This window comes from Salvelinus fontinalis, chromosome 24, assembly GCF_029448725.1.
Source record: "Salvelinus fontinalis isolate EN_2023a chromosome 24, ASM2944872v1, whole genome shotgun sequence".
Taxonomy (NCBI): Eukaryota; Metazoa; Chordata; class Actinopteri; order Salmoniformes; family Salmonidae; genus Salvelinus; species Salvelinus fontinalis.
The window spans coordinates 1,354,850-1,371,312 of NC_074688.1; the positions used below are offsets into that span (position 1 = coordinate 1,354,850).

The window sequence follows — 16,463 nt, forward strand, 5'->3', positions numbered from 1 at the left end:
TGGCTTGTCAATATGCATTTTAACAAATTCCAGTCTGGCTTTTTTATGTTTTTCTTTCAAAGTGGAGTCCTCCTGGGTCTTCTTCCATGGAGCCCACTTCAGCTCAAAAAGCGACAGATGGTGCAATCAGAAACTGACGTACCTTCACCTTGGAGTTCAGCTTGTATCTCTTTGGCAGTTATTGTTGGTTCTTTTTCTACCATTCGCACTATCCTTCTGGGGTTGATTTTCCTCTTGCGGCCGCGCCCATGGAGGTTGGCTACAGTTCCATGGACCTTAGATTTGGGTATGTCATTTTAGGCGAAAATTGAAAAAAAGGGGTGGGATCCTTAAGAGTTAAGACATGAACGTCAGTCAATCTGGAAAATGTCAAGAACGTTTCTTCAAGTGCAGTCGCAAAAAACCAACAAGCGCTATGAAGAAACTGTCTCTGATAAGGACCGCCCCAGGAAAGGAGAGAGTTACCTCTGTTGCAGAGGATAAGTTCATTAGTGTTACCAGCCTCAAATTGCAGCCCAAATAAAAGTAAGAGACACATCTCAACATCAACTGTTCAGAGGAGACTGTGTGAATCAGGCCTTCTTGGTCGAATTGCTGCAAAGAAACCACTACTAAAGGACACTAATAAGAAGAAAATATTTGCTTGGGCCAAGAAACACGAGCAATGGGCATTAGACCGTTGGAAATCTGTCCTTTGGTCTGATGAGTCCAAATTTTAGATTTTTGGTTCCAACCGCCGTGTCTTTGTGTGAGATGCAGAGTAGGTGAATGGATGATCTCCGCATGTGTGGTTCCCACCGTGAAGCAAGAAGGAGGAGGTGTGATGGTGTGGTAGTGCTTTATTAGAATTCAAGGTACACTTAACTAGCATGGCTACCACAGCATTCTGCAGAGATACGACACCCCATCTGGTTTACGTTTAGTGGCACACCTCCATCTCCAGGCTGTGTAAGGGATATTTGACCAAGAAGGAGAGGGATGGAGTGCTGCACCAGATGACCTGGCCTCCACAATCACACTGACCTCAACCCAATTGAGATAGTTTGGGATGAGATGAACCGCAGAGTAAAGGAAAAGCAGCCACCAAGTGCTCAGCATAAGTGGGAACTCCGTCAAGACTTTTGGAAAAGCATACCAGGTGAAGCTGGTTCAGAGAATGCCAAGAGTGTGCAAGGCTGTCATCAAGGCAAGTTTAGTTAAGTCTATTAATTCGACCATTTTAAAAAACAAGCACACATAAAACTTGAAAAAGCCATACATGCGCATGAATAAAATCATGGAGGATAACACACAATAAATTCTGGGACTTATTTCCATTGTGGTCCTCTTGAGACAAGATGGCTAGACAAGATCGAACACAGTATGGCAGTGAAATAATAAAACAAAACAGAGAAGAAGAACATCTGTCTCATCTTTCCAGTTACATCACCAGATATCAGGCAAAGGGTGGCTATTTGAAGAATCTCAAATATGACATGTCATTTTGATTTGTTTAACACTTTTTTTGTTACTACATGATTCTATATGTGATATTTAATAGTTTTGATGTCTTCACTATTATTCTACAATATAGAAAATAGTAAAATAAAACTTGAATGAGTAGGTGTTCTAAAACTTTTGACCATTAGTGTGTGTATAAATATATATGGTCAAATGGTACTAATGGTCAAAAAAAAAAAAAAATAATAATAATTATATATATATATATATATATATATATATATACACATACTGTATATAGATATACGTTTTAATCCCACTTTGTAACACAACACAATGTGGGGAAAGTCAAGGGGTGTGAATACTTTCTGAAGGCACTGTATATCTTAATTTTGGGTTGTTTTTTTTTTTTGGGGGGGGGGGGGGGGTTGGTGGCACCCCCACCTTGCTGGTGCTGCAGGGGGTGCATGCTGTGCCATGTCAAATAAATTGTAGCAAACTCAGGGCTCCAGCTATACATTTGGTATGGTAACCAAATCTAGCCATTGCTAGCTAAGTGGCTAGATGTCAAGATGAAACTTCTTGGTTACAGCAGAGACATTCAGTCCCCAACCTGGATCAAGATCCCTGTTGCCTAAATTGTTTTGTGTGCCAAAACATTTGTATACATTTTTTAAATAGTGCCCCTTATGTATAACTTGGTAATGTACAGTATGAAAACGGTATGAAAATCTGGATATCGCCCAACACTAGTGTCTGGAAATCTTTTTGACACTTTGTATGAATGGAAACTTATGTTGGTGTAGACTACTCAAATTATTTGACCAATAGCTAGTCAGCTAATCTAAATGATCAAACAAGTATAATAGTTTTGCTTACAAGCATTTTCATGTTGTGTGTCAAGCAAAACAATATTCCCTTTAAAAGGCATCTTGTCGGCAATGCAATGCACTTCTCTAGTCTACAATGCAACTTGGATTGAATCCCGGACAAAGTTTAGTGGCTAATTGTTTACCTCAAATGTTGGCTTAAGTGTTGCCTGTATGGTACCTATACATATGAGATAACATCAATCAATATCTCCACAGATTAAACCACACTATCCATAGTTTTAGGTAGGATTGCAAATAATTTACCAAAGTGACCGGAATCTTCAGTAATTTTTGTAATTAATGAAATCTATGGTAACTTTGGCCATTTATACTTAAATAACTGCAATATGTATTTATATATAGTACACATTTTTTTTTTTATCTGTGTCCATAATATGCATGATTTTCTAGGGGATAGAACATATGGTTTCAGAGAAAATAGCCTAATAATTTTTTTTAAAGCATCTAATCAACAACGGTATTATTTTCAATTAACTCTACAACTCTTCCAACTATTGACAAGTTTGGTGCCAAAACATTTACAACAAAGACATAATATTAAACACCAATGGTATTCATTATTGACATAGTAAATGAAATACAAGTGTGAAAAAATAAATATAAATATAAACCCTCATATTAAACACCAAAAGGTATTCGCTAAGTTGATGGTTTATATTTAGGATAATCTTTCACAGCTTTATCATGCTATTTTTTTATTAAACGTATTATCTTATTTGATTATTTTACTTGTTGTAAGGCTACAAAAAGGGCCAGCGATAATTACTGTGATAATCTGAAGTACCCAAAAAGGCCACCATAAGTCTTGTTATAAACTTCCAAAAACCTTAAAGTAAAAATATACCCAAAACCAATCATTCCTGTAAATTTACAGTGTTAAATAACACTAATACGTGAGAACAATATTTATTGTGAACAAATGTTTCATTTTGTTGTTATAATGAGGTTGGTAGCAACGTGAAAATTATTGTGGAAATCTGTTGCAGCTCAAGTCGAATACAAAACCCACAATGCAATGCAATGCTCTCTATGGGCTGGCTGGCTAGCTACACTCTAGGAGAACCCTGCGAAAAACCCCTTTTGGATCCAGGTAGAACCCTTTTGGTTCCGGATAGAACCCTTTTGGCTACCATGTAGAACGGGTGACATAATTTAGCATTCGTTTTTAATTGTGTTTTTAAATGGTCAAACGAACAAATCAAATCCTTCATAACTTTCCAAGAAGGCTCTATTGTTAGAATAACATAATTCTGTTGTATTACAGTATGTTCTTATGAAATGCCAAACTTGTAGAATGCACTTAAATATGTACAGTACTTCATATTATTCTTACACATTCACTTATTTTTTGGGGGCTGTCAATATCCTGGATTAAAACTGTGTATTTGAATGCTATGCATTGATATGTGTGATTTTAAAAATGCTTTTAAGATATGTGACCCCACAAAGAAAGGGGTTTAGGCCTAGTTAATTTAGTTATTTTAAGATCCTATGGGCCCTGGTCAAAAGTGGTGCACCGTAAAGGTACTAGGGTGCCATTGGGAAGCAACCAAAGTCTGGTAGCGCTTTAGCAAGCAGGTGAATGGCGCAACGGTCTAAACTTGCAAGGGTCACAACAAAAATGTGATTCCAATGGTTCTGCCGACTAAGTACGGGTCTGAGGAGCTTCTGGGCATAGCTAGCTGCCTATCAAGCTAGTGGTATTTTCTTGAGGTCTTGAATGCAGCCCCGCAATGCAGCCCCTTGTGGCTTGTCCCGGCCTTGTGGCTCTCTATATCCCTGCTGTTTGTTGTTGTTGTTTCCAATCATCCCTGCGACCTGCCCAGTGTGGAACTGCGAAGGGTAACAGCGTAACCAACGTTGCTACCATAACAAAGACTAAAGCTGGTGGGATTATCGTTGAGGACAGTGGTGTCTCTCTATCACAGGTGAAGGATCTTTTGAACGAACAAAAATACTTCTGCAAGCAGTTGTTACAACAACAAGAACATTGCTTGAAGTCTTGTGTCCAAATACTGGTGGAGTCAACTACTAAAAGAATGGACGACCTGACCAGAGTTCAGGACCTGAAGAACAGTTTGCAGTTCTCCCAGGATCAGCTCAGTGAGTGTAAACAGGAGAACGGCAGATGACAGAAATCTGTCACTGAGAGAGGATATCAGTTCTGCATGTGAATCCATGATAACAGTGACGGAGAAATCAAATGATCTCGAGGGACAATCAAGGGGGAACAACATTGTTGTGGACGGAATTGCAGAATCTCCCCACGAGGACAAAGTGAGGGAAATGATTTCGGAGAAACTAAAGATGGACCACAATAACATTTAGGTGGAGAGCGCCCACAGGACTGGCTAACCCACTATCAGCCCAGGTGACAGGCCCAGCTGTGCGCCAGAAGAGGAAGTACTTATCCCAGCCATGAAAGCTGACAGAGCGCGTGGGGACATTGCTTACACCCGCCATGACAGGCTCATTGTCCATGCTCCCTCCCAGAAGCCTGGAAGGGATGAGAGAGCCAAGGCTAACTGATTAATGGACTGCTGAATATATTTATTTTATCTTGCTTTGTTAGATATTTTACATATTAGGTCTATCTCTGATAAGCCACCCAGGAAAGTAGCCCATATTACTATATGCAGCCTTAGAAAGAAGGCTAATTAAATCAATAACTTGCTAACATCAGATAACATTTATATACTAGTCATTTCTGAGACTCAATTAGATAATTCATTTGCAATACAAGGATATAACATCTATAGAAGAGACAGTATTGCTTATGGGGGAGGTGTTGCTGTATATATTCAGAGCCATATCCCTGTAATCCTTAGAGAAGATCTTAGGTCAAGTGTTATTGAAGTGTTGTGGTTGAAGGTTCACCTGGCACATCTGAAGCCTTTTCTTTTGGGGTGTTGCTATAGGCCACCAAGTGCTAACAGTCAATATCTAAATAATGTGTGTGAAATGCTTGATAGTGTATGCGATGTAAACAGAGATTTACTTTCTTGGGGACCTGAAAATTGACTGAGAGGACTGAAGAGGAAGCGTCTCACTGTAACCAGCGCACATAATCTGGTTCAGGTTATTAATCAACCTTATTAATCAAAGAAAGCCAAAGTTCCAACAGCTGGGCCTAAAATAGTGTATAAGAGATCATACAAAAGATTTTGCTGTGACTCTTATGTGGATGATGTTAAAATATTTCTTTGTCTGATGTGATTAATAAGGAGCATCCAGACACGGCACTTGATGAATTTATGAAACTGCTTCTTCCAATTATTGATAAACATGCACCTGTTAAGAAACTGACTGTTACATCTCCATGGATCGATGAGGAAATTAAAAACTGTATGTTTGAAAGAGAAGGGGCAAATGGGGTGGCTAAGAAGTCTGGCTGCACATCTTGACTTACTGCAAATTGAGAAAGTAAGTGACGAAACACAACGAAAATAAGAAGAAACTGTATCGTAAAGCCAGTATCTATGATATAAAGAATGAAGCAAACCAAATTTGGAGTACTTTAAATGAAATTATGGGCAGAAAGACTAATTCAATTCCATCGAATCAGATGGCATATTCATCACAAAACCATTTGATGTTGCCAATTATTTTAATGATTACTTCACTGGCAAAGTGGGAAAATTTAGCAGGAAATGACAACAATAAACAGTGAGCAGTGAGTACTCATGCATAAAAAACTCATAATGAAGGAAAGGCATTGTAAGTTTACATTTTGTTAAGTTGTTGGAGTAATGGCTGAAGCATTGCAATATTTACCTGGAGCTAACTGCAAACAGCACTACTGGGTATTTATAAAGTCATAGTCAATCGATCAATAATATAATAATGTTTATCTGTAATTTACAATATGTAGAATCTATGAGAATAGAAAGGTTCAGAGCATTTGTGTATACATTTTTGCAAATTAAAACAAAAACAAAACAGAAATACCTTATTTAGATAAGTATTTGGACCCTTTGCTATGAGACTCAAAACAGAGCTCAGGTGCATCCTGTTTCCATTGATCATTCTTGAGATGTTTCTACAACTTGATTGGAGTCCACCTGTGGTGAATTCAATTGCATGGACATGATTTGGAAAGGCACACACCTGTCTATATAAGGTCCCACAGTTGACAGTGCATGTCAGAGCCAAAACCAAGCCATTAGGTCGAAGGAATTGTCATTAGAGCTCCGAGACAGGATTGTTTCGAGGCACAGATCTGGGGAAGGGTACAAAAACATTTCTGTAACATTGAAGGTCTCCAAGAACACATTGGCCTACATCATTGTTAAATGGAAGAAGTTTGGAACCACCAAGACTCTTCCTAGAGCTGGCCGCCCGGCCAAACTGAGCAATCGGGGGAGAAGAGACTTGGTCAGGGAGGTGACCAAGAACCCGATGGTCACTCTGACAGAGCTCTAGAGTTCCTCTGTGAAGATGGGAGAACCTTCCAGAAGGTCAACTATCTCTGCAGCACTCCACCAATCAAGCCTTTATGATAGAGTGGCCAGACGGAAGCCACTCCTCAGTAAAAGGCACATGACAGCCTGCTTGGAGTTTGCTAAAAGGCACCCAAAGACGCGCAGACCATGAGAAACAAGATTTTCTAGTCTGATGAAACCAAGATTGAACTCTTTGGCCTGAATGCCAAGCGTCACATCTGGAAGAAACCTGGCACCATCCCTACGGTGAAGCATGGTGGTGGCAGCATCATGCTGTGGGGATGTTTTTCAGCGGCAGGGACTAGGAGAATAGTCAGGATCGAGGCAAAGATGAACGTCGCAAAGCACAGAGAGATCCTTGATGATAACCTGCTCCAGAGCGCTCATGACCTCAGACTGGGGCAAAGCTTCATCTTCCAACAGGGCAAATATCCTAAGCACACAGCCAAGACAACGCAGGAGTGGCTTCGGGTCAAGTCTCTGAATGTCCTTGAGTGGCCCAGCCAAAGCCCGGACTTGACCCTGATCGAGTAGCTCTGGAGAGAACTTAAAATAGCTGTGCAGCAATGCTCCCCATCCAACCTGACAGAGCATGAGAGGATCTGCAGAGAATAAATTAATTACTTAAAATCATACAATGTGATTTTCTGGATTTTTGTTTTAGATTCCGTCTCTCACAGTTGAAGTGTACCTATGATAAAAATTACAGACCTCTACATGCGTTGTAAGTAGGAAAACCTGCAAAATCGGCAGTGTATCAAATACTTGTTCTCCCCACTGTATGTAAATGTGATATTTAAATGTTTTAATTTTGACTAAATTAGCTGATTTCGCTTTGCCATTATGGGGTATGTGTAGATAGATTCCATTTTAGAATAAGGCTGTAATGTAGCAAAATGTGTAAAAAGTCAAGGGGTCTGAATACTTTCAGAATGCACTGTATATATATACACAAAACATATATATGGGGGATTGTAAATGATGCAGACAATAACAATTATGGAAGCCACAATATATCTGCAATATTAAATCTGATCTACTACTGTCATTGACAACTTAGATGGAAAGCCACGGAGGATGGTAGCTGACTCTATAGCCACTCCTATCTGTCATATTGTCACGTTCGACACAATGAATGGACCAAGGCGCAGCGTGCGTAGAGTTCCACATATTTTAATAAATCGAAACTCACCAAACAAACTAAACGTGACGTTCTGGACAAACACAAGATCCCACAAACACAATGGGGAAAATGGCTACCTAAATATGATCCCCAATCAGAGACAACGATAAACAGCTGCCTGTCACGATCGTGTGGCGGATTGACGGACCAAAATGCAGCAGTTGGAAAATAAGCCATCTTCTTTATTAACACCACGAAGATGAACACGACACAAAACTCTATACAAACTAACAAAACAACAAAACGACCGTGAAGCTACAAACGTTGTGCACATACATACAGGCTACAAACGTTCTACATAGACAATTACCCACAACCAATGAGAGCCTATGGCTACCCTAAATAAGGCTCCCAATCAGAGACAACCGAAATCAGCTGTCTCTAATTGGGAACTCATTCAGGTAACCATAGACTCTCCTAGATAACTAAACATACATAGACAACGCTAGACATCTACACTCAACACAAACCCATATACTATACACAACCCCTTTACCATAAACAACACCCAAAACCAACAAAACATAAACATTCCCCATGTCACACCCTGACCTAACTAAAATAATAAAGAAAACAAAGAATACTAAGGCCAGGGCGTGACATAACCCCCCCCTTGAGGCGCGAACTCCGGGCGCACCATACACAGTCTAGGAGAGGGTCTGGGTGGGCTTCCCTCCACGGTGGCGGCTCCGGCTCTGGTCGTGGTCCCCACTTCACCACAGTCCCTAACCACCTCCTTAGCTTCTTCAAAATGACCCCTCTCCACATTAACCCCATTGCATTAAGGGGCAGTTCCGGACTAAAGGACAGTACCAGGGTAAGGGACAGTACCAGGATAAGGGGCAGTACCAGGATAAGGGGCAGCACCAGGGTAAGGGGCAGCACCAGGGTAAGGGGCAGCACCAGGGTCAGGGGCAGTACCAGGGTAAGGGGCAGTACCAGGGTAAGGGGCAGTACCAGGGTAAGGGGCAGCACCAGGGTAAGGGGCAGCACCAGGATAAGGGGCAGCACCAGGATAAGGGGCAGCTCCGGACTGAGGGACTGCAGCTCCGGACTGAGGGACTGCAGCTCCGGACTGAGGGATGGCCCATGGCTGGCTGACGGATCTGGCTGCTCATGGCTAGCTGACGGATCTGGCTGCTCATGGCTAGCTGACGGATCTGGCTGCTCATGGCTAGCTGACGGATCTGGCTGCTCATGGCTAGCTGACGGATCTGGCTGCTCATGGCTGGCTGACGGATCTGGCTGCTCATGGCTGGCTGACGGATCTGGCTGCTCATGGCTAGCTGACGGATCTGGCTGCTCATGGCTGGCTGACGGATCTGGCTGCTCATGGCTAGCTGACGGATCTGGCTGCTCATGGCTAGCTGACGGATCTGGCTGCTCATGGCTAGCTGACGGATCTGGCTGCTCATGGCTAGCTGACGGATCTGGCTGCTCATGGCTGGCTGACGGATCTGGCTGCTCATGGCTGGCTGACTGATCTGGCTGCTCCTGTCTGGTTGGCGGCTCTGGCAGATCCTGTCTGGTTGGCGGCTCTGGCAGATCCTGTCTGGTTGGCGGCTCTGGCAGATCCTGTCTGGTTGGCGGCTCTGGCAGATCCTGTCTGACGGACGGCTCTAGCGGCTCCTGTCTGGCTGGCGGCTCTAGCGGCTCCTGTCTGGCGGACGGCTCAGTAGGCTCATGGCAGACGGGCGGCTTTGCAGGCTCATGGCAGACGGGCGGCTTTGCAGGCTCATGGCAGACGGGCGGCTCAGATGGCGCTGGGGAGACGGATAGCTCAGATGGCGCTGGGGAGACGGATGGCTCAGATGGCGCTGGGGAGACGGATGGCTCAGATGGCGCTGGGGAGACGGATGGCTCAGATGGCGCTGGGGAGACGGGCAGTTCAGTCATCGCTGTGCAGACGGCAGACTCCTGCCGGCTGAGGCGCACTGTAGGCCTGGTGCGTGGTGCCGGGACTGGTGGCACCGGGCTGGGGACACGCATCTCAGGGTTAGTGCGGGGAGAAGGAACAGGGCATACTGGACCCTGGGAGCGCACATTAGGCCTAGTGCGTGGTGCCGGAACTGGTGGTACCGGGCTGGGGACACGCATCTCAGGGCTAGTGCGGGGAGCAGGAACAGGGCATACTGGACCCTGGGGACGCACATTAGGCCTAGTGCGTGGGGCCGGAACTGGTGGTACCGGACTGGGGACACGCATCTCAGGGCTAATGCGGGGAGCAGCAACAGGGCACACTGGACTCTCAAGGCGTACTATAGGCCTTGTGCGTGGTACCGGTACTGGTGGTACCGGGCTGAGGACCCGCACATCAGGGCGAGTACGGGGAGAAGGAACAGTGCGTACAGGACTCTGGAAACACACAGAGGGCTTGGTGCGTGGTGTAGGCACTGGTGGTAATGTGCTGGAGACACGCACCACAGGGCTAGTACGTGGAGGAACAACAGGGCTCTGGAGACACCCAGGAAGCTTGATGCGTGGTGTAGGCACTGGTGGTAATGGGCTGGAAACACGCACCTCAAAGCTAGTGCGGGGAGCAGGAACAGTGCGTAAAGGGCTCTGGAGACGCACCTTAGACCTAGTGCTTGGTGCCGGAACTAGTGGTACAGGGCTGGGGACATGCATCTCAGGATGAGTGCAAAAAGTAGGAACAGGACACACCGGGTTGTGAAGGTGTACTGGAGACCTGGTGTGTATAGCCGGCATCAAATCTTCCGGAACTTTAACACGAGTTTCAGGCTGAGTACGAGGAACTGACACAGGTGGCATCGGACAGCTAATACGCTCCTCAGGAAGAATGCATTGCATACTCTGCCAAACCAACAGCTCTCTCTCTTCACTCTCCTCCAATTTCGTCAACAACTCTTCGAATGTCTCATAATCTCCCCTTCGTTCACTCTCCTCCAATCTGTCCAATAACTCCTCGACACACTCAGACTCACCCCTCAACTTCGCCGACTGCTCCAAGTGCCCCCCTCCAAAAAAAAATTTGTGCTGTCTCTTGGGCTTCCTCCCGTGTCGCCGTGCTGCCTCTATCTCTGCCTTGGGGCAGTGATATTCCCCTGGCTGTGACCAGGGTCCTCTCCCGTCTAGAATTTCCTCCCATCTCCAGAAATCCTTTGTGGGTAGGTCCTGTTGCCGCCTTCCATGCCGCTTGGTCCTATGGTGGGTAATTCTGTCACGATCGTGTGGCGGATTGACGGACCAAAATGCAGCAGTTGGAAAATAAGCCATCTTCTTTATTAACACCACGAAGATGAACACGACACAAAACTCTATACAAACTAACAAAACAACAAAACGACCGTGAAGCTACAAACGTTGTGCACATACATACAGGCTACAAACGTTCTACATAGACAATTACCCACAACCAATGAGAGCCTATGGCTACCCTAAATAAGGCTCCCAATCAGAGACAACCGAAATCAGCTGTCTCTAATTGGGAACTCATTCAGGTAACCATAGACTCTCCTAGATAACTAAACATACATAGACAACGCTAGACATCTACACTCAACACAAACCCATATACTATACACAACCCCTTTACCATAAACAACACCCAAAACCAACAAAACATAAACATTCCCCATGTCACACCCTGACCTAACTAAAATAATAAAGAAAACAAAGAATACTAAGGCCAGGGCGTGACACTGCCTCTGATTGGGAACCATATCAGGCCAACATAGAATTATAATTCCCCTAGATATCCCACCCTAGTCATTGTCACGCCCCAACCACCATAGAGAATAAACAGCTCTCTATCTATGGTCAGGGCGTGACACATATCATAGCTAAGCCTAGAGGAAAGTCTTTATCCTCAAGCCTGGAGTTAAGCCAAAGTCCTTAACTGGTTCTAACAGCAGACCTAGCAACTTGCTTCAAGCATCTCACAAACTGTTGAACATTGTTTTAATCTGTTAACAAATTAACAGCAGACTTTCAGCATACTTATAGAAGATTGCGGGAGCTGTACTGTTAGATTTCAGTGCAGCCTTCGATATTATTGACCATAACCTCTTGTTGAGAAAACGTATGTGTTACAGCTTTTCAACCTCTGCCATATGGTGGATTAGAGCTATCTATCTAATATAACTCAAGGGATTTTCTTTAATGGAAGCTTCTCTAATGTCAAACATGTAAAGTGCGGTGTAACACAGGGCAGCTCTCTAGGCACTCTACTCTTTTCTATTTTTACCAATGACCTGTCACTGGCATTAAACAAAGCATGTGTATATACTGATGACTCAACCATATACACATTAGCAACCACAGCTAAGGAAGTCACTGAAACCCTTAACAAAGAGTTGCAGTCTGTTTTGGAATGGGTGGCCAGTAATAAACTGGTCCTGAACATCTCTAAAACTAAAACTATTATATTTGGTACAAACCATTCCTTATGTTCTAGACCTTAGCTGAATTTGGTAATGAATGGTATGGCTGTTGAACAAGTTGAGGAGACTAAATTACTTGGTGTAACTTTAGATTGTAAAACTGTCATGGTCAAAACATATACAGTTGAAGTCGGAAGTTTACATACACTTAGGTTGGAGTTATTAAATCTCGTTTTTCAACCAATCCACAAATTTCTTGTTAACAAACTATAGTTTTGGCAAGTCGGTTAGGACATCTACTTTGTGCATGACACAAGTAATTTTTACAACAATTGTTTACAGACAGATTATTTCACAACTGTATCACAATTCCAGTGGGTCAGAAGATTCCATTCACTAAGTTGGTTGTGCCTTTAAACAGCTTGGAAAATTCCAGAAAATTATGTCATGGCTTTAGAAGCTTCTGATAGGCTAATTGACATCATTTGAGTCAATTGGAGGTGTACCTGTGGTGTGGATGTATTTCAAGGCCTACCTTCAAACTCAGTGCCTCTTTGCTTGACATCATGGGAAAATCAAAAGAAATCAGCCAAGACCTCAGAAAGTCTGGTTCATCCTTGGGAGCAATATCCAAATGCCTGAAGGTACCACGTTCGTCTATACAAACAATAGTACGCAAGTATAAACACCATGTGCACATGCAGCCATCATACCGCTCAGGAAGGAGATACGTTCTGTCTACTAGAGATGAACGTACTTTGGTGCGAAAAGTGCAAATCAATCCCAGAACAACAGCAAAGGACCTTGTGAAGATGCTGGAGGAAAGAGGTACAAAATTATCTATATCCAAAGTAAAATGAGTCCTATATCGACATAACCTGAAAGGCCGCTCAGCAAAGAAGAAGCTACTGCTCCAAAACCGCCCTAAAAAAGCCAGACTACGGTTTGCATGGGGACAAAGATCGTACTTTTTGGAGAAATGTCCTCTGGTTTGATGAAACAAAAATAGAACTGTTTGGCCATAATGACCATCGTTATGTTTGGAGGAAAAAGGGGGAAGCTTACAAGCTGAAGAGCACCATCCCAACTGTGACGCTCGGGGGTGGCAGCATCATGTTGTGGGGGTGCTTTGCTGCATGAGGGACTGGTGCACTTCACAAAATAGATGGCATCATGAGGAAAGGAAAATTATGTGAATATATTGAAGCAACATCTCAAGACATCAGTCAGGAAGTTAAAGCTTGGTCGCAAATGGGTCTTCCAAATGGACAAGCATACTTCCAAAGTTATGGCAAAATGGCTTAAGGACAACAAAGTCAAGGTATTGGAGTGGCCATCACACCGCCCTGACCTCAATTCTATAGAAAATATGTGGGCAGAACTGAAAAAGTGTGTGTGAGCAAGGAGGCCTTACAAACCTGACTCAGTTACACCAGCTCTGTCAGGAGGAATGGGCCAAAATTCACTCAACTTATTGTGGAAAGGTTGTGGAAGACTACCCGAAACGTTTGACCCAAGTTAAACAATTTAAAGGCAATGCTACCAAATACTAATTGAGTGCATGTAAACTTCTGACCCACTGGGAATGTGATGAAAGAAATAAAAGCTGAAATAAATCATTCTCTCTACTACTATTCTGAAATTTCACATTCTTAAAATAAAGTGGTGATCCTAACTGACCTAAGATGGAATTTTTACTAGGATTAAATGTCAGGAATTGTGAAAAACTGAGTTGAAATGTATTTTGCTAAGGTGTATGTAAACTTCCGATTTCAACTTTAGATTCAATGTTTGTAAAGATGGGGAGAGGTCTGTACCTAATAAAGAGATGCTCTGCTTTTTTGACACCACACTCCTGCAGGCTCTAGTTTGATCTTATCTTGATCATTGTCCAGTCATATGGTCAAGCGCTGCAAAGAAAGACCTAGTTAAGCTGCAGCTGGTCAAGAAGAGCGGCACATCTTGTTCTTCATAGTAATCAGTGGGCTAGTATTAATACTATGCATACCAGTCTCACTTGGCTAAGAGTTAAGGAAAGACTGACTGTGTCACGTCTTGTTTTTAAAAGAAACATTAATGAGTTGAACGTTTAAAAAAACGGTTTTAATTGTCAACTTACATGCAGCACTGACACACACACACACACACACACACACACACACACACACACACACACACACACACACACACACACACACACACACACACACACACAACACCAGGCGTATTTTCACAGTCCCCAGGTCCAGAACAAATTCAAGGAAACGCACAGTATTATACAGAACCATGAGTGCATGGAACTCCCTTCATTCTTATATAGGGCAAGTGAACATCAAACTAGGGTTCAAAAAACAAATAAAGCAACACCTCATGGCCCCAAAATCTCTCCCCCATGTGACCTACTTGCTGTGTGTATGTACTGACATGCATGTGGAACTGATAGATGCACACACACTACATGGTAATGTTTTTAAATGTATGTGAAACTGTATATTCTTGTGTACGTAATGTATTTCTCGCTATGCGCCGGGAACCCAGTAAGATTAGCTGTCGCCATTGGCGTCGGGCTAAATGGGGATCCTAATAAATCACATCAAATAGCATCCTATCCAACCTGCCTCTCTATGGGACGGCAGGGTGGTGAAGCTGCACTCTAGAGCTGAACCTCCCTAATCCTATTAGGCAGCCCAGCATTGAACAGCAGCTATTTAAACTCCACGGCAGGCAGCTCACGTAGAAAGAAGTCTTACCCTGACCCTTACCCACAAACAGGAAAAGGAGCCAAAACCCCCAAAACTTGGGGGGAAACACATAGTGAATCAGCACCACTAAGTAGTTCAGCCAACATGTGCGCAACACTAAGCTACGCTATCATCTCTACGCTGTCTGTCATTCTGAATGACTGACGCTAAATTTAGTCTGGTGTGGTAGCTAACGCTAACAGCACTAAACAAGCATGCTGCGCTGGAAGCCAGGCAGGCTGGCCGGCAAAACTAGTGTATACTCACATCCACTCCAGGACTTGAGCAGAGACTTGATGCTGATCTCAAAGAAGCCTGAGTCCTGTTGGCTGGCCATGCCTATGCAGGCTGCACACAGGTAGAACGTCTCCCTGTTGATGCTACTGGTGTTGTTGTTGTTTACTCCTGCAGCTCTGGAGCAGCAGTTTAAGCTGCCGTTGCTGTCACTGTCACCACACTGTGATGCATAACACTTCTGCTGCGCTGGCGAGCACCAGAACAAACTGACACTGCGCTGCCCCTTCTCCTCCTCCTCCTCCTGTTCCTGGCGCTCAGCCCTCTATCTCTCTTCTCCTCGCTCACTCACTCATTCGCTCTCTCTCTCTGCTCTCTCACTCCATCATGTTCTCTCCCTGCACTTGCTCGCTCTCCCACTATCTCTCTCTCCCTGTCCTCACTCTTCCTGTCTCCTGCTCCCTCCCTCGCTCTTCCCCTCTCTCCAATCCCTCTCTCTCTTTCTCTCCCCTCCCTCTCTCTTCCTCTCCCTCCCTACGTCCCTCTCTGTTCCACCCTCCCTCCTGCCCTCTCTCTTCCTATCTATCCCTCTCTCTCTCTCTGTGTATCTAAAGCCGCGCGTCAGGCAGGCATGCAGGGCGGCGATGTGCAAGCTCCCTTTAAATAACTACATGGAGGCTGGAAGTGCAGGAAGCAATCCTCTTAGCGGAGCTCAGTTAATGATAACCAGTGTTTGTCTCTGCAGCGGTCTGATAATGATGATAGCGATGAGGGACTCGTCCCTCTTAGAGCTGCTGAGCCCTGTCACTGAGCAACCTGAGACTCTCAGACTTGGAGAGGATGGGAGCTATAGTACAGGAGGTTACAGTACACTTGACAACCCATCCCAACACACACACGCACACGCACACGCACACGCACACGCACACGCACACGCACACGCACATGCTGCTGCTACTGTCTATTATCTATCATGTTGCCTAGGGTTTAACCATACCTATATGTGCATAGCTACCTCAATTACCTTCTACCCCTGCACATCAACTCGGGACTGACTATTTATATTTTTACCACAGTAATGCCTTTACCAACATCAGTAACACAGAGGGCAAAACAATGTTGAAAGTATTGAGTTTTTCCTACTGGGAATTTGGCTCAACACATATTTTTCAGTCAAAACATATATC

At 44.0% G+C, this 16,463-nt stretch overlaps 1 protein-coding gene across 6 annotated transcripts in view; it reads right to left on the bottom strand.

Annotated features, from left to right (window-relative positions):
* The window catches only part of LOC129821727 (protein furry homolog), a 222,270-nt gene that overhangs the window by 171,588 nt on the left and 34,219 nt on the right, over positions 1-16,463 (bottom strand). For 4 of the 6 annotated variants that reach the window (XM_055879326.1, XM_055879327.1, XM_055879323.1 and 1 more), the window contains exon 1: positions 15,310-15,706. The exons of 1 other annotated variant lie outside the window; for it this stretch is intronic. In XM_055879326.1, the coding sequence (XP_055735301.1) occupies positions 15,310-15,379 (70 nt within the window). In that variant the 5' untranslated portion in view covers positions 15,380-15,706. Of the gene's footprint in view, positions 1-15,309; positions 15,708-16,463 lie in introns of those variants that run through there. One more of the 6 variants, XM_055879322.1, reaches the window with a different exon arrangement.